The sequence below is a fragment of the Mus musculus genome, chromosome 5 (assembly GCF_000001635.26).
Source record: "Mus musculus strain C57BL/6J chromosome 5, GRCm38.p6 C57BL/6J".
Classification (NCBI taxonomy): domain Eukaryota; kingdom Metazoa; phylum Chordata; class Mammalia; order Rodentia; family Muridae; genus Mus; species Mus musculus.
In genome coordinates this window covers 145,431,423-145,454,470 of record NC_000071.6, presented here as the reverse complement: position 1 = coordinate 145,454,470, position 23,048 = coordinate 145,431,423, and the positions used below count along the sequence as shown (strand labels likewise).

General features: G+C 39.4%; 1 protein-coding gene across 2 annotated transcripts in view; it reads left to right on the top strand.

Annotated features, from left to right (window-relative positions):
* The window catches only part of Cyp3a16 (cytochrome P450, family 3, subfamily a, polypeptide 16), a 33,432-nt gene extending 15,270 nt beyond the window's left edge, over positions 1-18,162 (top strand). The window contains exons 8-14 of one of the 2 annotated variants that reach the window (XM_006504799.4): positions 1,588-1,715; positions 2,604-2,673; positions 4,161-4,321; positions 12,291-12,517; positions 13,952-14,114; positions 17,451-17,527; positions 17,935-17,993. In XM_006504799.4, coding sequence (XP_006504862.1) covers positions 1,588-1,715; positions 2,604-2,673; positions 4,161-4,321; positions 12,291-12,517; positions 13,952-14,114; positions 17,451-17,480 — 779 coding nt within the window. In that variant the 3' untranslated portion in view covers positions 17,481-17,527; positions 17,935-17,993. Of the gene's footprint in view, positions 1-1,587; positions 1,716-2,603; positions 2,674-4,160; positions 4,322-12,290; positions 12,518-13,951; positions 14,115-17,450; positions 17,528-17,934 lie in introns of both variants that reach the window. The other variant, NM_007820.2, reaches the window with a different exon arrangement.
* Positions 18,163-23,048: the final 4,886 nt, after the last annotated feature.

Sequence of the window (23,048 nt, the reverse complement as noted above, 5' to 3'; positions counted from 1 at the left end):
AAACGGATCAAGTGTCACCGTGTCCTGTGTCCTGAGTAATTTATTCTCCCTATATGTTGATGGACATGAAATTTAGTCTCACATGTTTTCCATGAATTATTGTGCCATGAGCCTTCATATACTAGATTATGTTTAAATATTTAGTTTTAGGTTTTGGAGGTTATATTCAGAATCAGCATTGCTGAGTTAAAAAGTAACTGAATTTTAACATATTAAGCAACTGAACATACATTGTCTATAGTAGCTGTGGCTACTGTACATATAACTGTATGCCATAAATGCAGGTCTTAGATGTTTTAATATGTGATTTTAGATCATCTTCCTTTCTCTCTGTCTCTCTCTGTCTCTCTCTGTCTCTCTCTGTCTCTCTCTGTCTCTCTCTCTCTGTCTCTCTCTCTCTGTCTCTCTCTGTCTCTCTCTCTCTCTCTCTCTCTCTCTCTCTCTCTCTCTCTCTCTCTCTCTCAATTTTTAAGGTCAGGGTTTTTCCTGTCTTTCTTGCAGTATCCCAGAACTCACTCTGTAGAGTAGGCTGGTCTTGAACTCACCTAACTCAACCTGTCCCTGCCTTTTGAGTGCAGGGACTTTTGAGCACCACCACTGCCTGTCTATATCTTCTCATACATAGATTAATTGCTTATCATTTTTATAAGATTTATTTATTTTTATTTTCTGTGTATAAGTGAATAACCTGAATGCATGCAGTGCCTAAAGAGGCCATAATGAAGTCTTGAATCCACTTGTGTTTGAGTTACAGATGGTTGAGAGCAGCCATGTGGATGCTGGGAATAAAACCTGGCTCTTCTGGGAGTGCCAACTCTTGGAATGTGTGTGTGTGTGTGTGTGTGTGTGTGTGTGTGTGTGTGTGTGTGTGTGTATTCTGGGTACAATTAACCATGGTGTGTCATTTAGGATTTTAATACTTTCATTATCAACTATATTTCCATATACAGCTCATGTGTCCCTATGCATACATTACATCCTTGTCACGTAATATCCTCTGTGTCTCCTTTCAAACATTGTGTGATAAATACACTTAGACATGTTTTCATATTTATTCATATATGGTAGAATCTGGAAGTGTGGCAAAGTGTGTGATCTTTAATTCTTCCTGCTTTTTGGACACTTGTCTTTGAGCTTGTTTTTTTTTTTTCTTTTTCTGAGACAGGGTTCTCTGTGTAGCCTTGACTGTTCATATGTGTGTACATGCACATGCACATGCCCATGCTTTGTTGACTGTGTGGCATGTGGAGATCAGAGGACAGCTTACAGAAGTAGGTTCTTTCCTTCCACAGAGTGGGATCCAGGGATCAAACTCTTCTCTGGAGAGACTTGTTGCTATTGAGCCATCTTAAATTTTCTTTCTGAATCCAAATGAACTCCAGGAGCAGAGTTAAATTTAAGAGTCAGGATGCAGCTTTGGCTACTCCAAAGTGCAGAAGGAGAAGTATGGTGCTGACCCAGTGTGAGCAAGTTCACAGAGAGAGTGACTTCTGTTTGAGACAAAGGTGACTTATACTGGGGATTTCTTTATGATTTCATTAAAGGGATTTTCCATTTCAATTAATACTTAACTTTTTTCTTTTCCAGCACTCTTTCCATTCCTCACACCAATATATGAGATGTTAAATATCTGCATGTTCCCAAAGGATTCAATAGAATTTTTCAAAAAATTTGTGGATAGAATGACAGAAAACCGCCTGGATTCTAAGCAGAAGGTAAAAGGTGGTGGTTTCATGAGAGGTTCAAAGTTTGATAACATGTTGGTCTGTGAACATGTAGGCTGTGTGCCAATGGCAGATAGAAAAGGGTTGATTTAAAGAGAGAAAAAATATTAATATTTTCTCATGGAGGAGAAGTTGGAGTTTTAACAAGTTTATTGAGAATAAGCCAGGAATCAATCCTTATCAAGGGGATAAAAGCTAGAACATCCTGCATTAGGACTGAAAAAAAAATTGGCATGATACTATACCTGAACAAGGTCATGACTGTCAAAAATCTAGTGTAGATGGGAGGATCTCTGTATGCAGTGCCTTTTTGCTTAGGAACCATTGGCAGTTGATAGCTGTGGAGGCTGGGTGTGAACACAGGTAGGTTTCCCATGAGGCAATGGATATCCTCATAGCCATGGAAATATGCACAACACTAGTTAGACATAGTGGGTGACTAAGAAGAGGGCATGGAGTGTGGAGAAAGAAATGTTACAGACAGTATAGAAGAAATTGTTTGGTAGAAACAGTGAGTTGAAGATAACCATATCTGATTGTGTATGTGTATGAAATTCTTCAATAACAAATAAAAATGATCAAAAGGGAGATATTATTTTCATCTCTCTCAAAAACATTTTAGAGAATAAAAGTGCTTGTTTAAAATTGTATCTATGGTAATTTATGGTAAAAGTGGTTGATGTGGAAGCTAGATTCTTCCTAGTTAGTCCACTCTTGCTTTTGTTCTTTGATGACTCAAGCAACCACAGCCATGGTTGTGAATTTGAGGGAACCACCTTCTCAGAAAGGAGAGAACTAAGGATCTGCACTGTGACCCACCTCTGACCTTTGAACTTACTATTGACCTTCCATTTTTGTAACTTCTCTTTCTGCTTCTAGCACCGCGTGGACTTTATTTATCTGATGATGGAAGCTTATAATAAGTCAAAAGACAAAGACTCTCATAAAGGTAATCAAGCCCTTCCTGGTCTATGGACAAGAATTCTCTTGGGAGTGAGTGGGTTAATCAGAAAATATGCAAGGAAGCTTTTCTAGGTAGAGGGATACCACTGTTGAATACATGGCTATTATCAACATGGAATTTTCTGATGCTCATGGGCAAAGTTTACTCCTAACATGAAGGGTGGCCATGATGGACCTTTCCAGTGGTCTGTCTGTTACCTGGGTGAGCACATGTGCTGATTGTGTCTTTCCCAGCACGAAATCTCAGAGTTCAACCTAGACAACTGTGTCTAAACATCCTATCACGGGCATGTACCCAAGTGGTGTTCAAGCTCTCTGGGACCCCTCTTGGGCATGTGTTCTCTAGACTAATCCATGGTAAAGATAGACCTTTTCTTTGTGTGATGTGTAAGTAACTTCTGGGAAAATCCTCTTTATAAAAATGGATTGGTGCTCTTCATTTTTTTATGTACTTAAAAATCACTCATAGTTTGGCAGTGATGGAGCATGCATCTAATCCTTGTAAATGGGAAGCAGAGGCAGGTGGATCTCTGTGAGTTCAAGGTCAGCCTGGTCTACATTATATTCCAGAACAGTCAGTACTACACAGAGAAACCCTATCTTGAAAATCCATAAAACTATCACTTATAGATTTTTATCTTCTTTGTGTACATACATGTGCAGGAGTGTGTTCATATGTGTACACTTCTGGGTGTGTGTACAGAGAACAAATGAAGGCACCCAGTGTCTTACTCAATCCCTCTCTGCATCATTTCCTTGAGACAGGGTCTTTTTTTAAACCTGGGACTAAATTGGCTGCCAGGAGGTCTCAACAATCCACAGTGTTGTGGTTACAAGTGTGTGCTGCCCCACCTGCCTTTTTACATGGGGACTGAGGATTCAAACTCAGCTCTTCATGCTTGTGCAACAAGTGCTCTTACTCATTAAGTCATGTCTCTAGCCTCCCATCTGTGATTTTTTTTATTTTAAAACCATTATTATTATCATGAATAATGGCATTATACTTCCAGATTTTATTCTGCAGGTATACATCAGTAGGTAATGGGAAGGGAGTCTTCCATTCTAAAACTGCTTCTCTAGGGGTTTCTGACCTCCAGGACACCCTTCTCACACTTGTGGCACCCTCCACACAGATACACACAAACAGAAATACTCATAAATTAAAATAAATTTTACAAACATGAAAGTCCATGTCTTAAAGCTGCCCACTGGAGACTGTGAGGATCAGCAGAAATACTGGAACAACCTGCCTGAAGCCTTCTCATTCTCTGGATGTGTCATTTTGCTGTCATGGTGATAACAGTCTCAGAGTGACTGAATGGCATTTCCATAGTCTCTCTAGGAAAATGGGGGCTCATTTGATTTTCTCATCTCCTCTGTGATGATCCATCCTGACATGACTTATGATTTTCTCCTCATCTCCTCTGATAGCCCATCATGACATAACTTACCTGAAATGCGTTCTTATTACAGCCCTTTCTGAAATCGAGATCACAGCCCAGTCAATTATTTTTATTTTTGCTGGGTATGAAACCACCAGCAGCATACTTTCCTTCACCGTGTATTCCTTGGCCACTCACCCTGATATCCAGAAGAAACTGCAGGAGGAGATCGATGAGGCTCTGCCCAATAAGGTGAGAAGATGGTATGGGAGGCGAAAAGGAGAAACCTCAACAAAAAAACAGTTTTGTCACCTGCTATGATGTATGTGTGTGTGAGAGAGAGACAGAGACAGAGAGATATAGAGAGTCAGAGAGACACACAGAGAGACAGAGAGAGCATATGTGAGAGTCAGAGAGAGGGAGATAGAGACAAAGTTTGTTTGTATATATGTGTGATGTGTGTGTGAGTGTGTCTGTGTGTGTGAGACAAAAAGACAGAGACAGAAAGAAAGTCTCTGTGTGTGAGAGGGACAAAGACATGTGAGTAAGGAAGAGCGAGTGTATGTTGTGTGTGGGGGGTGTGTATTTTTTCTGTATGTGAATTTTGTGTGAGTGAGTGACCACTCACATCAATTAGCCATCCTTCAAAATCTGTTGATTTTCCTTTACGTGTATGTATGTATGTTCATAAGTATATACTTATATATGTGCATAAGTGTATATATGTATGGGGCATGTGTGTTGCAGCATGTGTGTAGAGGTCAAAGGATAACTAGAAGGAATTTATTATCTCTTTCTGATGCATGAGTTTTGGGTTTTTTTTTTTCCTTTTCTCCTAAATTTTTATTGAATTTTTTTTGGGGGTTTCTAATAACTTAGCTTTATTTTTTTAGGTATTTTCCTCATTTGTATTTCCAATGCTATCCCATAAGTCCCCCCTAACCTCCCCCCCCAACCCCCTAAGCACACACTCCCACTTTTTGGCCCTGGCATTCCCCTGTACTGGGGCATATAAAGTTTGCAAGTCCAAAGGGCCTCTCTTTCCAGTGATCGCCGACTAGGCCATCTTTTGATACATATGCAGCCACAGTCAAGAGCTCTGGGGTACTGGTTAGTTCATAATGTTGTTCCACCTATAGGGTTGCAGATCCCTTTAGCTCCTTCGGTATTTTCTCTACCTCCTCCATTGGGGGCCCTGTGATCCATCCAATAGCTGACTGTGAGCATCCACTTCTGTGTTTGCTAGGCCCCAGCGTAGTCTCACTAGAGACAGCTATATCAGGGTCCTTTCAGCAAAATCTTGCTAGTGTATGCAATGGTGTCAGCATTTGGAGGCTGATTATGGGATGGATCCCTGGATATGGCAGTCTCTAGATGGTCCATCCTTTTGTTTCAGCTCCAAACTTTGTCTCTGTAACTACTTCCATGGGTTTTTTGTTCCCATTTCTAAGAAGGGGCAAAGTGTCCACACTTTGGTCTTCGTTCTTCTTGAGTTTCATGTGTTTTGCAAATTGTAACTTATATCTTGGGTATTCTAAGTTTCTGGGCTAATATCCACGTATAAGTGAGTACTTATCATTTGAGTTCTTTTGTGATTGGGTTACCTCACTCAGGATAATGCCCTCCAGGTCCAACCATTTGCCTAGGAATTTCATAAATTCATTCTTTTTAATAGCTGAGTAGTACTCCATTGTGTAAATGTACCACATTTTTTGTATCCATTCCTCTGTTGAGGGGCATCTGGGTTCTTTCCAGCTTCTGGCTATTATAAATAAGGCTGCTATGAACATAGTGGAGCATGTTTCTTTCTTACTAGTTGGAACATCTTCTGGATATATGCCCAGAAGAGGTATTGCAGGATCCTCTGGTAGTACCATGTCCAATTTTCTGAGAAACCGCCAGACTGATTTCCAGAGTGGGTGTACAAGCTTGCAATCCCACCAACAGTGAAGGAGTGTTCCTCTTTCTCCACATCCTCACCAGCATCTGCTGACACCTGAATTTTTTATCTTAGCCATTCTGACTGGTGTGAGATGGAATCTCAGGGTTGTTTTGATTTGCATTTCCCTGATGATTAAGGATACTGAACACTTTTTCAGGTGTTTCTCAGCCATTAGGTATTCCTGAGGTGAGAACTCTTTGTTTAGCTCTGAGCGCCATTCTTAATGGGGTTATTTGATTTTCTGGAGTCCACCTTCTTGAGTTCTTTATATATATTGGATATTAGTCCTCTATCTGATTTAGAATAGGTAAAGATCCTTTCCCAATCTGTTGGTAGCCTTTTTGTCTTATTGATGGTATCTTTTGCCTTACAAAGCTTTGCAGTTTCATGAGGTCCCATTTGTCAATCCTCGATCTTACAGCACAAGCCATTGCTTTTCTATTCGGGAATTTTTCCCCTGTTCCAATATCTTCAAGGCTTTTCCCCACTTTCTCCTCTATAAGTTTCAATGGCTCTGGTTTTATGTGGAGTTCCTTGATCCACTTAGATTTGACCTTAGTACAAGGAGATAGGAATGGATCAATTGGCATTCTTCTACATGATAACCACCAGTTGTGCCAGCAACATTTGTTGAAAATGCTGTCTTTCTTCTACTGGATGGTTTTAGCTCCCTTGTTAAAGATCAAGTGACCATAGGTGTGTGGGTTCATTTCTGGGTATTCAATTCTATTCCATTGGTCTACTTTTCTGTCGTTATACCAGCACCATGCCATTTTTATCACAATTGCTCTGTAGTAAAGTTTTAGGTCAGGCATGGTGATTCCACCAGAGGTCCTTTTATCCTTGAGAAGAGTTGTTGCTATCCTAGGTTTTTTGTTATTCCATATGAATTTGCAGAGTGTTCTTTCTAATTCATTGAAGAATTGAGTTGGAATTTTGATGTGGATTGCATTGAATCTGTAGATTGCTTTTGGCAAGATAGCCATTTTTACAATGTTGATTCTGCCAATCCATGAGCATGGGAGATCTTTCCATCTTCTGAGATCTTCTTTAATTTCTTTCTTCAGAGACTTGAAGTTCTTATCATACAGATATGTCACTTCCTTAGTTAGAGTCATGCCAAGGTATTTTATATTATTTGTGACTATTGAGAAGGGTGTTTTTTTCCCTAATTTCTTTCTCAGCCTGTTTATTCTTTGTGTAGAGAAAGGCCATTGAGTTGCTTGAGTTAATTTTATATCCTGCTACTTCACCGAAGCTGTTTATCAGGTTTAGGAGTTCCCTGGTGGAATTTTTAGGGTCAACTATATATACTAACATATCATCTACAAAAAGTGATATTTTGACTTCTTTTCCAATTTGTATCCCCCTTGATCTCCTTTTGTTGTCGAATTGCTCTGGCTAGGACTTCAAGTACAATGTTGAATAGGTAGAGAGAAAGTGGGCAGCCTTGTCTAGTCCCTGATTTTAGTGGGATTGCTTTCAGCTTCTCACCATTTACTTTGATGTTGGCTACTGGTTTACTGTACATTGCTTTTATCATGGTTAGGTATGGGCCTTGACTTCCTGATATTTCCAAGACTTTTATCATGAATGGGCGTTGGATTTTGTCAAATGCATTCTCAGCATCTAACAAGATGATCATGTGGTTTTTGTCTTTGAGTTTGTTTATATACTGGATTACCTTGATTGATTTCTGTATATTGAACCATCCCTGCATCCCTGGGATGAAACCTATTTGGTCAGGATGGAAGATTGTTTTGATGTGTTCTTGGATTCGGTTAGCAAGAACTTTATTGAGGATTTTTGCATCGATATTCATAAGGGAAATTGGTCTGAAGTTCTCTATCTTTGTTGGGTCTTTTAGTGGTTTAGGTATCAGAGTAATTGTGGCTTCATAGAATGAGTTGGGTAGAGTACCTTCTGTTTCTATTTTGTGGAATATTTTGTAAAGAACTGGGATTAGATCTTCTTTGAAGGTCTGATAGAACTCTGCACTAAACCCATCTGGTCCTGGGCTTTTTTGGGTTGGGAGACTATTAATGACTGCTTCTATTTCTTTGGGGGATATAGGGCTGTTTAGATCATTAACCTGATCTTGATTCAACTTTGGTACCTGGTATCTGTCTAGAAACTTTTCCATTTTATCCAGGTTCTCCAGTTTTGTTGAGTATAGCCTTTTGTAGAAGGATCTGATGGTGTTTTGGATTTCTTCAGGATCTGTTGTTATGTCTCCCTTTTCATTTCTGATTTTGTTAATTAGAATGCTTTCCCTGTGCCCTCTAGTGAGTCTGGCTAAGGGATTGTCTATCTTGTTGATTTTCTCAAAGAACCAGCTCCTCGTTTGGTTGATTCTTTGAATAGTTCTTCCTGTTTCCACTTGGTTGATTTCACCCCTGAGTTTGATTATTTCCTGCCGTCTACTCCTCTTGGGTGAATTTGCTTCCTTTTGCTCTAGAGCCTTTAGGTGTGTCAAGCTGCTAGGGTGTGCTCTCTCTAGTTACTTTTTGGAGGCACTCAGAGCTATGAGTTTTCCTCTTAGAAATGCTTTCATTGTGTCCCATAAGTTTGGGTATGTTGTGGCTTCATTTTCATTAAATTCTAAAAAGTCTTTAATTTTATTCCTTCCTTGACCAAGGTATCATTGAGAAGAGTGTTGTTCAGTTTCCACGTGAATGTTGGCTTTCCATTATTTATGTTGTTATTGAAGATCAGCCTTAGTCCATGGTGCTCTGATAGGTTGCATGGGATGATTTCAATATTTTTGTATCTGTTGGGGCCTGTTTTGTGACCAATTATATGATCAATTTTGGAGAAGGTACCATAAGGTGCTGAGAAGAAGGTATATTCTTTTGTTTTAGGATAAAATATTCTGTAGATATCTGTCCATTTGTTTCATAACTTCTGTTAGTTTCACTGTGTCCCTGTTTAGTTTCTGTTTCCACGATCTGTCCATTGATGAAAGTGATGTGTTCAAGTCTCCCACTATTATTGTGTGAGGTGCAATGTGTGCTTTGAGTTTTACTAAAGTGTCTTTAATGAATGTGGCTGCCCTTGCATTTGGAGCATAGATATTCAGAATTGAGAGTTCCTCTTGGAGGATTTTACCTTTGATGAATATGAAGTGTCCCTCCTTGTCGTTTTTGATAACTTTGGGTTGGAAGTCGATTTTATTCGATATTAGAATGGCTACTCCAGCTTGTTTCTTCAGACCATTTGCTTGGAAAATTGTTTTCCAGCCTTTCATTCTGAGGTAGTGTCTCTCTTTTTCCCTGAGATGGGTTTCCTGTAAGCAGCAGAATGTTGGGTCCTGTTTGTGTAGCCAGTCTGTTGGTCTATGTCTTTTTATTGGGGAATTGCGTCTATTGATATTAAGAGTTATTAAGGAAAAGTAACTGTTGCTTCCTATTATTTTTGTTTTTAGAGTTGGCATTCTGTTTTTGTGGCTGTCTTCTTTTGGGGTTGTTGAGGGATTACTTTCTTGCTTTTTCTAGGGCGTGGTTTCTGTCCTTGTATTGGTTTTTTTTCTGTTATTATCCTTTGAAGGGCTGGATTCGTGGAAAGATAATGTGTGAATTTGGTTTTGTCGTGGAAAACTTTGGTTTCTCCATCTATGGTAATTGAGAGTTTGGCTGGGTATAGTAGCCTGGGCTGGCATTTGTGTTCTCTTAGGGTCTGTATAACACCTGTCCAGGATCTTCTGGCTTTCATAGTCTTTGGTGAAAAGTCTGGTGTAATTCTGATAGGCTTGCCTTTATATGTTACTTGACCCTTTTCCCTTGCTGCTTTTAATATTCTGTCTTTATTTAGTGCATTTGTTGTTCTGATTATTATGTGTCGGGAGGAATTTCTTTTCTGGTCCAGTCTATTTGGAGTTCTGTAGGCTTCTTGTATGTTCATGGGCATGTCATTCTTTAGGTTTGGGAAGTTTTCTTCTATAATTTTGTTGAAGATATTTGCTGACCCTTTTGTTGAAATTCTTCATTCTCATCTACTCCTATTATCTGTAGGTTTGGTCTTCTCATTGTGTCCTGGATTTTTTGGATGTTTTTAGTTAGGATCTTTTTGCATTTTGTATTTTCTTTGATTGTTGTGCTGATGTTCTCTATGGAATCTTCTGCACCTGAGATTCTCTCTTCCATCTCTTCTATTCTCTTGCTGATGCTTGCATCTATGGTTTCAGATTTCTTTCCTAGGTTTTTTTTCTCCAGCGTTGCCTCACTTTGGTTTTCTTTATTGTGTCTACTTCCCTTTTTAGGTCTTGGATGGTTTTATTCAATCCCATCACCTGTTTGGTCATGTTTTCTTGCAATACTTTAAGGGATTTTTGTGCTTCCTCTTTAAGGTCTTCTACCTGTTTAGCAGTGTTCTCCTGTATTTCTTTAAGTGAGTTATTAAAGTCCTTCTTGATGTCCTCTACCATCATCATGATATATGCTTTTAAATCCGGGTCAATTTTTTCAGGTGTGTTGGGGTGCCCAAGCCTGGGTGGGGTGGGAGTGGGGCGTTCTGATGATGGTGAGTGGTCTTGGTTTCTGTTAGTAAGATTCTTACATTTGCCTTTTGCCATCTGGTAATCTCTGGAGTTAGTTGTTGTAGTTGTCTCTGGTTAGATCTTTTTCCTCAGGTGTTTATGTTAGCCTCTATCAGCAAACCCGGGAGACTAGATCTCTCCTGAGTTTCAGTGTTCAGAGTACTCTCTGCAGGTAGGCTCTCCTCTTTTAGGGAAGGTGCCCAGATATCTGGTGTTTGAACCTGCTTTCGGACAGAAGTTGTGATCCACTCACAGAGGTCTTAAGATCCCGTGGTGGGTCCTGTGAATACCTTATGGGTGTCCGCAGACTCTGCCCAAGGTACCCCTATGCTGGCGTGGACCGGAAGGGACTTGTGCCCCTGATCAGGCCGGGTTTTCTGCTTCCCTAATTAATGCAGTCTCAGGTCCTCGCAATTGGATTGGAGCAGACACTGTGTTCCACTCACCAGAGGTCTTAGGATCCTGTGGCGGGTCTTGTGGGTAGCTTGTGGGTGTCAGCCAACTCCATGCCCTAGCTACCCCATTGCTGGCGTGCCTGATACATGAGTTTTAAGGGTCCAAATCAGATCAGTAGGTTCAAAGGCATGTGCCTTTGCTCTCTGAGCTGTATGAGCAACTGTCGATAATTTGTAACAAGAGCACAGCACAGGTTTTCCTCAGCACCATTTAGAAATTATCATAAATGTGGCACAAATGGAAAAATGGGCAATAAATCCTCTCACGGCAACAAAATGTTGTTGTGACACAGGGCAGGGCCTAGTGTGTCTGTTATCTAGGACCACAAGAGTACCAAGCAAGCAACATGCACACAACCTGTGTGATGTTAAAGATATGCACTTTACATATAACTTATATAACTCTCTAGATGGTTCTATAATAGTACTAGTTCTTCCATGTTGTCCCAGCTGTGTCCTGAGAGAGGCTAGCCTTGGCCTTGATTAATCTGCATGGCTTGACTCACCTCTGTACCATGAATCCCCCTATCTAGTTATGGTTAAAGGATAAGAAGCCAAGGTGAGAGCCTTGGTGTTTAAATCATGAGCCAAACTCCCCCACCTCTATATATGTGTGTGTACATGTATGTACATATGTGTGTGTATAGGACATAGACCAACATTGTGTATATTTCTAAATCACTTTCTATCATGTTTTATGATACAGGCTTTCTTACCAAACATAGAGCTTATCGATTGTGTTAGGTTGTCTAGCCAATGCGAACCAGGCATAACCTGTCTCAGTCTACCTACTGCTGGGATTAGAAATGGGTACCACTGTGTCAGGCTTTATAATGATTTGTATCTGAACTCTCATCCTTAGGCTTCCATAGAAGACTCTTCACTAAAGAGCATCTTCCAGGCCCCCAGTAACAGTTATCCCATTTGTAAGGAGCTTGAAAATGGCACAATGATTAAGAACACTTGCTGCTCTGCCATAGGATCCATTCATATTTGACTCCCAGTATGAAAACTGAAGCTCTCAACTACTCTAAATCTAGTTCCAGGAGATCTGATGCCCTCTTTTTGGTTCTGTTGGCACTGTACTTATATGGTGTACATAAACATATACAAGAAAACATATACATATATTAATTAAAACTATCTTAGAAACCCTTTAAAATGCATTGTAAGTGCTAACTAAGTCCTTTGAGCTGCTAAACTTGACGTTGGGGATGCTGAGAACTCAACACTAGACACAGTTGAAAATTAAACTAAAATTGCACCACAATCTGTTTTCTTTCTTCCCAGGCACCTCCCACCTATGATACCGTGATGGCGATGGAATACCTGGATATGGTGCTGAATGAAACCCTCAGATTATATCCCATTACTAATAGACTTCAGAGAGTCTGTAAAAAGGATGTTGAAATCAATGGTATTTATATCCCGAAAGGGTCAACAGTGATAATTCCATCTTATGTTCTTCACCATGACCCACAGCACTGGCCAGAGCCTGAAGAATTCCAACCTGAAAGGTACTAGAACCTCAGGAGAAGGAATACACTCTGTACTCAGCAAGCCTGTGGATACTATGATGTCTCTCATAGGAAGATAATCTAAGTATGATTTTACAAACATTTGCATTGTGTGAGGAGAATGGCAGAGAAAGAGAAGAAAAGAGAGGAGAGGGAAAGTGAGACTAGCAGAAAGTCTGACTAATTACACACAGAATCTTTACCTCCTTCTTTCTCAAATAGTTAATGACCCACTTAATTATGAGGCAAGAACCCATTTTTTCCTCCAGTTAAAATGATATTCCAACATTTCAGAGTTAGAATAAAGCATCATGCCAAGTGGATTTTTAGTGTTTAACAGTGTAGTTCATTTCTTGGTTCTTCTTATTTTTTGACAGTCTCATGAATGGATAGTGAATTCTCGTCATTTTCACCTCACATTGTCCCGTGTCTCCTCCTTCCCACTCATGTGGAATCCCTGTCTGTCTTCAACCTGTCTTATTCCTGTATTAACATATATTTGGATTTTTGTGACTTGTGAGTTTACTTAGGGTTGTTTGCATAAGCATAGATGTAGGGGTTATATCTTGGAGAATGATCAACTCACCAGTGGCTGCACCATTGAAGAAAAACTCCTCCATCATCCAATAAGCATTTATTGTCAACAGCTCCTTAGCAAGGTGGCATCTCATGAACTTTATTTCCCTCCCATAATGCAATTATGATGTGTCTAGTCTTGTGTAGGTGTTCACAGATGCTGTGAAATCATGAGTGCAATGTGTGTGTCATGTCCAGAAGATAGTACTTCCCAACATTCATTTTATGCCCTGTCTCTGACATTTCTTCTTCCCCTCCTTCTGTGATGTTTCCTGAACCTGGGTAGGACTGACCACTCCACCACCACTTTTCAGCAGTATGACCAGACATGAGTTTCTGTGCTGTTTCCCACTGAAATCTAAAGCTTTTCTGACCAAAGCTGAGATCAGCACTAATTTTTGTGTGTAAAGATAAATATTAAAAAGGCATTTTGGTACCATGTCCACTTAGCAAAACAACATCACCACATTCTTCTCTATGATTTCTGCAGCCATAGGATTTTGACCAAATTTTCAGTGGTAGGCATTAATTTCCCCAGTGAACTGGATCTCCAACCAATTAGAAAATGGATGGTTTCTCCAACCCATAATACCACTATTGCATTAGTGTGGGCCCACACAGTGATGCAATTTTCAAACAGCATATATCTTATCTCAACAATATGGAGAATCTTATAAGGAAGGGGAATGAAAAGAAACTTTAGTGTCAAATTCTCAGAGCCAAATACCTGCAAGTAGAAATTCAATAAACCTTTCCCAAACTACCTGCGTGTTACTGGATAGATGTCAAAAGGAAACTTCACATGTGCAGCTCTTATGCTTTTATCCTCTGTCAATTAGTCATTTATTGTGTCTCCAGGTTCAGCAAGGAGAACAAGGGCAGCATTGATCCTTATGTATATCTGCCCTTTGGGAATGGACCCAGGAACTGCATTGGCATGAGGTTTGCTCTCATGAATATGAAACTTGCTCTCATTAAAGTTCTGCAGAACTTCTCCTTCCAGCCTTGTAAGGAAACACAGGTAAGTGAGAAAACTATCCCTATATAGTGTTTTATGGGAGGCTTTTTCCAACTGAAGGTTCTGTATATAAAGATAATAATGCATGTTTGAGGTTTAATTATTTGTTTTATGACCAAATGAGCTATTTCTCCTTGTGTTACCCAATTCTTTTATTCTGTCTGTATAGAATGAAACTTAGCATTATGAAGAGTCAGAGTAGACTAGTGAAACAAGATTCTATGCATTCTGTTTGAAATTCTAGTCATGTCTATTGGAGATTGCCATGTGCCATTCAGAGTTGCAATGGTCATCTCTTCAATGTTTGTTGTTTGTTGCCCTCTTCTTCTAGAGCTCACAAAAGCCCTCTTCTCACATTCTTCTCAACTAGTGGATGTACATTACAGTTACAGAAGGGCTTTAAAACTCATACATGGGGTCTGGAATGATCTCATTTGGCAAAAAACCTACCATCTGTAAATAATTCTCTGGTTCTTGTCCCCAGAAGTACACGAACAAGCTCTGGTAGTACATACCTGCAGTGCCTGCACTCATGAAATAGAGGCTAGAGGATCAAAATTTCAAGTAATTCTTGGCCAGTTAGTGAGTTTGAAGCCAACATGGGCCATGTGTCTCAAAAAGAAACCAGAAACTCAAGATACCTTGTCATTTCTGAAGTCCTAAAGCAACTCACGCTCACTGTGGCTTTAAAAGCTCATTTCTGATTTCCCACATAATGCCAAGCTGAGAATCATTATTTTAAAATAATGACAAGTGCTTGGTCTCATGAGATGGCTCAGTAGTTAAGGGCACTTGCTGCTCTTGAGAAGGACTTGAGTTCAGTTTTCAGTACCCACGTGGTGGCACAAAACCATTTGTAAGTCCAGGTCTCGTGAATCTGATGGCCCACTCTGGTTTCTCGAGAATTCACACATGGTATATTCACAAAGTGCAGGAAAAACACTCTTATACGTAAACTGTAAGTCTTTTTCAAATTTGCTTATTATAATCATCTTCAACCTAATGGAACATCTTTTTGATTCTGGCTCATTTTTTCAGTAATCCTGCTCTAAAAATAGGTAGTTGTCTATTTTCCCCTCTATTTTTCTCTCATACTTCAAGATCTTCTTCACTCTCTAAATGAAACTTCCTCTTAGGTTTCTGTCCTTATTTATTTCATGTTCAACTTTTCGGTCTTGCAGTCTGTCTTAATCACCAATATGTCATTAAAACCTCCAGTTTTTTATGTTTGTACTCTCTCTATTATAGGATATCCTCTCTCTTTTGTATGTCACCTCATAATTATTCCTTCCACAATCTCTAAACACATCTTTGAGGATAGTTTTCACATTGAAAACCTGGTAAATGTTTTAAAGTACAGCTTACAGTTATAATATCATTTAATAAAAACATTAATTGAAAAATTAGTACTGTATTTGTAAATGTGTAGATGTACATCTTTTTTGTATGCCTCTATCAAAATCATGTGTATAGTACTTATAATTATAAAAAAGTAAAATAAGACATTCAGTAAAATATTTACATTGCATTTTCCTCAATAACTTGCTCTTATTTTATGTAAAAGCATGGCTAATATTGCAGGACTTGTGTATTTAGAGTGTGGCTCCTCATTATTGATCAGAATTTTTTTCTGGACAAAGGGACAGAAGTGTTTATTCTTTGATGTATTCCCAAAGGCAGTTGTATAAATTTATTTACACACAACCTCACTTTTTTATACTTTATCAGTAAAGCATTTACATTATGCATAGGGATTTAGACAGACAAAACATGGTTCTTTTTTCATTATTTTTTTAAATTAGGTATTTTCTTCATTTACATTTCCAATGCTAACCCAAAAGTCCCCCAAACCCTCCCCTCCCCACTATCATCCCCCCCCCCCCACTTCTTGGCCCTGGCGTTCACCTGTACTGAGGCAGATAAAGTCTGCACGACCAATGGGCCTCTCTTTCCACTGATGGCCCACTAGGCCATCTTCTGATACATATGCAGCTAGAGACACCAGCTCTGGGGAGTACTGGGTAGTTCATATTGTTGTTCCACCTATACGGTTGCAGACCCCTTTAGTTCCTTGGGTACTTTCTCTAGCTCCTACATTGGGGGCCCTGTGTTCCATCCAATAGCTGACTGTGAGCATCCACTTATGTGTTTGTTAGGCCCCTGCAATAGCCTCGCAAGAGACAGCTATATCAGGGTCCTTTCAGCAAAATCTTGCTAGTGTGTGCAATGGTGTCAGCGTTTGGAGGCTAATTATGGGATGGATCCCTGGATATGGCAGTCTCTAGATGGTCCATCCTTTCATCTCAGCTCCAATCTTTGTCTCTGTAACTCCTTCCATGGGTGTTTTGTTCCCAATTTTAAGAAGGGGCAAAGTGTCCACACTTTGGTCTTTGTTCTTCTTGAGTTTCATGTGTTTTGCAAATTGTATCTTGTATCTTGGGTATTCTTTGTTTCTGGGCTAATATCCACTTATCAGTGAGTACATATCATGTGAGTTCTTTTGTGATTGGGTTACCTCACTCAGGATGATGCCCTCCAGGTCCAACCATTTGCCTAGGAATTTCATAAATTCATTCTTTTTAATAGCTGAGTAGTACTCCATTGTGTAAACATACCACATTTTCTGTATCCATTCCTCTGTTGAGGGGCATCTGGGTTCTTTCCAGCTTCTGGCTATTATAAATAAGGCTGCTATGAACATAGTGGAGCATGTTTCTTTCTTACTAGTTGGAACATCTTCTGGATATATGCCCAGGAGAGGTATTGTGGGATCCTCCAGGAGTACTATGTCCAATTTTCAGAGGAACCACCAGACTGATTTCCAGAGTGGTTGTACAAGCTTGCAATTCCACCAATAATGGAGGAGTGTTCCTCTTTCTCCACATCCTCACCAGCATCTGCTCTCACCTGAATTTTTGATCTTATCCATTCTGGCTGGTGTGAGATGGAATCTCAGAGTTATTTTGATTTGCATTTCCCTGGTGATTAAGGATGCTGAACATTTTTTCAGGTGCTTCTCAGCCATTCGGTATTCCTCAGGTGAGAATTCTTCAAAACATGGTTCTTGGTTTGAGACTCCATGGCACACTTGGCAGAGGGCAGATGCCCTTTTAAGCTCTAGTCATCTGAAAATTGACATTCCTCTGTCTCTGTGACAACATTGCTCCCCTTCCTTTTCCTCTGACTAGAATATTTGTGTGTTGGAATCTTTCCCCATTCATTATTGAAGAGTATGATGCTAAAGTATTGTTGAAAACCCTGTGAAGTCAGACATTCCCATTCACCACATCCTTGGAAGCAAAGAATAGATGCTAGAAAACCAACATATGTTTCTTTCAGAAGTCTTTCCATAAACGGGCTGACTGCTGAGGTGTATACATGATCTTGGAGCTGACGATTGTTATTAGCATTGACAGGTATACTCACATGGTTATCTTGCAAGTTTCAAAACCAAAAATAGCTTTTTATGACTTAAAAAATTAAAATGACATTAAGACAAAGAATAAGGTTAAGTATGTGAAACTCATTTCTTTTACTCTAAATTAGCATACAGTATTAGTATAAACCAGCATGAGTTTGTTTCAGGTCCTGAAAACAGTAATGTCTCAATCACCACTTTACATAATGTGTATTTGGATGCATACTCTCACCACCCAAGTGAGACAGCTTGGAGGAAATGGCAGGGAAATCACATGACTTTAAATGCAGCTTTTTTTTCCTTGATAGCATAGTATCCCAAACACTGTGTTATTTTTTTACTTTTCCTTTGGTGATATTGTTGCTTCATTCACTGGTTCTCAATATTCTTCTTCCCCTCTTGCAGATACCTCTGAAATTAAGCAGAGAACTACTTCTTCAACCAGTAAAACCCATTGTTCTAAAGGTTGTGCCACGGGATGCAGTCATAACTGGAGCGTGATTTTCCCTTGAGGAGTTCTGCTGAGTTCTTCAGAAAGTTAGAGTCTAAGAACATTGAACACTTTAGTCTCATCATGAATAAAAATCAAGATGAAATGGTGCTTAACTGATTGATTTTGATGCCTGGTTAAAGATTCAATACATCCACTGAGCTTTCTCAGTGTCTGTACAAGTTTCCATGTAATACAAGAGAGCTGAATAAATCAGTGACAGCACAGGAAATTTGCCTTCACTGGAGATGGAGATGGGACAATCTCCATCCACATCTCGTTGTCTCTGCTAATTTCTTTTGAGATCTTTTGATAGTAGCGTGTGTTTATAATTTGATCAAGAATTTTTTCCTCTAACTGCATATGTATCAAAAGATGGCCTAGTTGGCCATCACTGGAAAGAGAGACCCATTGGACACACAAACTTTATATGCCCCAGTACAGGGGAACGCCAGGGCCAAAAAGGGGGAGTGGGTGGGTAGGGGAGTTGGGGGTGGGTGGGTATGGGGGACTTTTAGTATAGCATTAGAAATGTAAATGAGCTAAATTCCTAATAAAAAATGGAAAAAAAAGAATTTTTTGATGAAAATGTGAGCTATTGTAACAACTCTAATTGTAGAATTGTTATCAGATGTTTTACTTGTGCTATTTTACAATAAATTCTGCAAGAAAATGTAAACACCTCCTTAAAAAATTCTCGTTTTAAAAGTGCATTCATATTCTTTGAGAACTTCGAAGAATGTATTTTGATCACGTTAATTCCTTTCCACCAACTCTTCCTAGATTCTGTCTTTTCTCCTTTCCCAATCACTTTATATTCTCTCACACTATTTCAAACCAAACCAAACCCAAACAAAACAAAATAAAACAAAACAAATTTGTGGAGTCCAGTTTGTGTTGGAGAGCTGTTCCTGGATGTGAGGCTTACCCTAGAGTGAAGTACCACCCAGTGTCACCCCATTGAAGAAAACTGATCTGTCCTCTGTCAGGAGCTCTCAGCTGACCATATCTCCATTACTAGAGGTAAGAACTTGAACTCCTCTCAGCTAGAATTTTCTTTAGTTTGAGCTTGTGCAGAATGTGTCAATTTTGTCATAGCCTCTATGAGTTCATATGTGTGCCTGACATGTTGTGTCTGGAAGTGCTGTTTTCTTAAAGTCATCCACTACCTCTGTCTCTTACACTCTTTCTTCTTTCCATTTTGTGTAAATCCCTGAGCTTTGAGGCAAGATGTACGATTTAGTCATCCTACATAGTTAGAGTTGTGCATTCCAAAGTCTCTTTATGTTGAAAAGTTGTATGTTTCCTTGCTTACTACTGACTGCTGCATGAAGCTTTTCTAATGAGTGATACACTATTCTATGTATATGGCAGTATTTCATTAGTATCTTTTTATTGCTATATCCATTTAATAGATTAATAGTGGTAGGTTTCTTCCTGGGACACAGGATGTATCTAGTCTCAGGTTTGTAACCTCATAGACACTATCAGTTATAGGTTCCATCTCATGGATTGGGCCTGACATCCAATATATAAAGTGATTAGTTACTCCCATAACATCTGTGCCATAGTTGTTCTAGTGGGCTTGTCTTTCAGGCAAGTAATTACTGTATCTCAAAGGTCCACAGTCAGGTGGGAGTCATGATTACTTTGCTCATCCAGTACTGTGGACAGCACCTTCTAGTACTGTGAATACGACCTAGTGACCTTAGGGTTTGATATATATTAAGAGGGAAGATAGATATATGAGTCAAGGAGAATAAGAAAGAATTTTTTTTTTACAAAATATAATAAAACATTTCATTCTTGGAGAATTTCATATGTGTACACAACATATTTTGTTAGTATACACCCCCCTACTCTCCCCTTAAATTCCTTTGAATTCCCTACCCCAAATCTACCCACCAACTTGATGTCTTCTTTTCTGTTTATAAACCACTTAGTCTATTTAGTGTTGTCCATGTGTGAATAGATTGGGATCACCCATTGGAGCAGAGGTAACTATCTGGGGCTACACCCCTGGAGGGAAAGCTAACTGTCCTTCCTCTAGCAGCCATCCACTATCAGAAGCTCATAAGCTCATGTGACACAGCAGCCCTGCTGGGATGTTGACTGGCCTGGCCTTGGATGACATGTGCAATTAACCAGAGCTTCTGTGACTTCATGGGGTATAATGATGTCATGTCTACCAGACACCAAAGAACTAAATATTTCTGGCCTTCATAATCACTGGCTGTATGAATCTGGTTTAGATCTGATATCTATTGTTAGCACAGGAGAGAGTTAAATCTCCTTGACTTTTCCAATTGTTTGGAAATATATACATTCTGTGTGTGTGTGTGTGTGTGTTACATGTTTATGTGTGTGCATATGTGTGGAGGTCAGAGGTTGAAGTAAAGGTGTCTTCCTCAATGGCTTTCCACTTTATTATTAGCATTTAGGTTTGCATTTTGGTGTATGTGCACACATGCATATCCATCACGGTGCCTGTGTTGAAGTCATAAAGCAACTGGTAGGGTAATCTGAGTCCAAGGCCATTCTGGTCTGCAGAGTGCATTCCAGGACAGCCAAGGCTACACAGAGAAACATTGCCTGGAAAAAAACCAAAACAAACCAAACCAAAACAACCACCCAAACAAACAAAAGTGTGGGAGTAGTGACTCTGAGGGTGAAGATACTTGCTGCTATACCTAAGAACTTTAATTGTGTCCCTGGAGATTACATAGAGAAAATAGTTGGATGTGCTAATGTTGAAATTGTCTAACACTGCAGTTGAGTGAACTGTTTGACATTGTGACAAATATTGTTATATGCAAAATTCATGCCAGAGACCATGAATTGAGTTATAAGAAATTGGATCTCCCTGTTAACCCCTGAGCTTAAAAAGTCTTTAAATAAGTTTAATGTTTTGTGACAGACTACATTCAGAGTTACTCTGGGTGCATTTAGCTTATGAGATGTGAGTTGACTCACCTACAAATGGTCACACAAGCAGCAGTACACACAAGCTGCAGTAAAATCACTTCATGGGACTTAAAATATAAATATACATTACATATATTATTATATGTATATATTATCATATGCATATAATTTATATTTAATCATTTGTACAGCAAACATCTATCTGACCTCCCAGAATTTCCTGGAGATTTTTATGAAAACTCCCACAACTCCATTTTTCTTGGTCTGTGCATCTAAAACGGAAACATAGTGGAGATGCCTCAGTCTACCACTCACGCCAACTCTGCTTTGATCCATGGGAACTGAGGATTGATCAGGTGGATATCAGGGAGATGAATCTCAAGATGCCCTCTGGGTAAGGCAGAAAGCCAGAGCTCAGGGACATCTAGGAATGGCTTCCCCAAAGGCTCTCCCACTTTCAAGGTCTCATTATCTCTTGATATCATCAGATTTGGAATTAAACTTCCCATACACCAACTCTCAAGGAATGAAGTAAAAAATAAAGTGTAGCACTTGAAGTTTCAACAAATACTATGTATAATTTATTTTTTCTAACAACACTTCATAACATTGTAAGTGCATGTGATAAATCATGAGCCTTGCTTCGCAGTATGAGTACTGGTGACTTAGAGATGTGAAAGTGAGGCAGTTTTTCTTTTATAAATTCTCCCAGAGTGCTAGGTAAGCTGAGTGAGAACAGAAAATGGTTTATAAATCTCAATACATCCCACCTACCCTCTTTCTCTCTAAGACAAGATCTCCTTATGTAGCCCTGGTTGACCTACAACTTGTTATGAAAACTAGTTTGACTTTGAACTCACTAAGCTCTATCACTAAGAATCCCTGATTCTTGGGATTACAGGCATATCCTACCACCTCAGTTTTAGCATTTCCCTATGTCTACATTTCTCTTTTTCTCATAAAGGCTATGTGAAGGTTCATCTCTGTTTTACTCTCTCTTTATTAAAGCATCTCAAGGGCATGACCGTGCAGACAAGGTTGGCTACTAATAACTTTCTATTATACACTTCTAGTTTGTGCACATGTATTCCTATTTCATTAAGTCCAGTCCTGATTTTGAAGATCTCTTTCTGTCTACTGTTTTTGGATCCTGTTTATTTTTATTTTTCCAAGGACTTCAAGTCCCTAATTAAGATGTTAATATGAGATGTCTTCAGTGTATTGATGTAGGCACTTAATGCTGAAAACTTTGCTCATAGGATGCCCTCATTGTGTTGTGTGTATTTGGGTGTTTGTAGGATGCCTTCCCTGTGTTCCACATATTTAAATATGTTGTATTTTCATTTTGTAAATTTGGGTGTGTTGTGTTTCCGTTGTCTTTCATTTCTAGGAATTCAAACTTTTCTCTTCTGATTTCTCTTTTTGCCTTAACTGCCACTCAACAATGTGTTGTTTAGGTTCCATGAGCATGTGTGCTTTCTTGACGTTTCTGTGGTTATTGATATCCACTTTTATTGTGTGGCAGTCCGATAGAATGCAGATGTGATTTCTGTTCGCCTGTGTTTGTTGAGACTTACCTGGGTTTGCAGCTTTCTCTTTCTTCTCACCTGTGGATTTCACACAGAGTCAGATATGGCCATCATTCTCAATCCTCAGATACCATTGGAGCTACTGGAGATACAGCCCCCTCTAATGCACCTATGACACTTTTCATGCATCCACGGAATTAAGCAGAAATCAACTCTGCACCTACCCTGGGTCTGTATCAACTGCTGAAGTGGCAATGAGATTTGGAAAATCCTGAGTACCTGTGGGCCTAAGGAAAAGTTATATCTGGTCTGTCTCCTCCATTATCACCTCTTCTTTTATATTAAAAAATATAACCAGACAGTAGTGGCATACACCTTTAATCCTGGCACTCAGGAGGCAGAGGCAGGTGCATCTCTGTGTTCAAAGCTATCCTGATCTGCAGAGTGAGTTCCAGGACACCCAAGGCAACAGAGAAACCATGTCTCAGGAAAAAAAAAAGTGGTGGATTAATGTTTCACTTGTACATATGTAAATGCATCATGTCTGTGCACAGTACTAGCAGATGTCAGAGGAG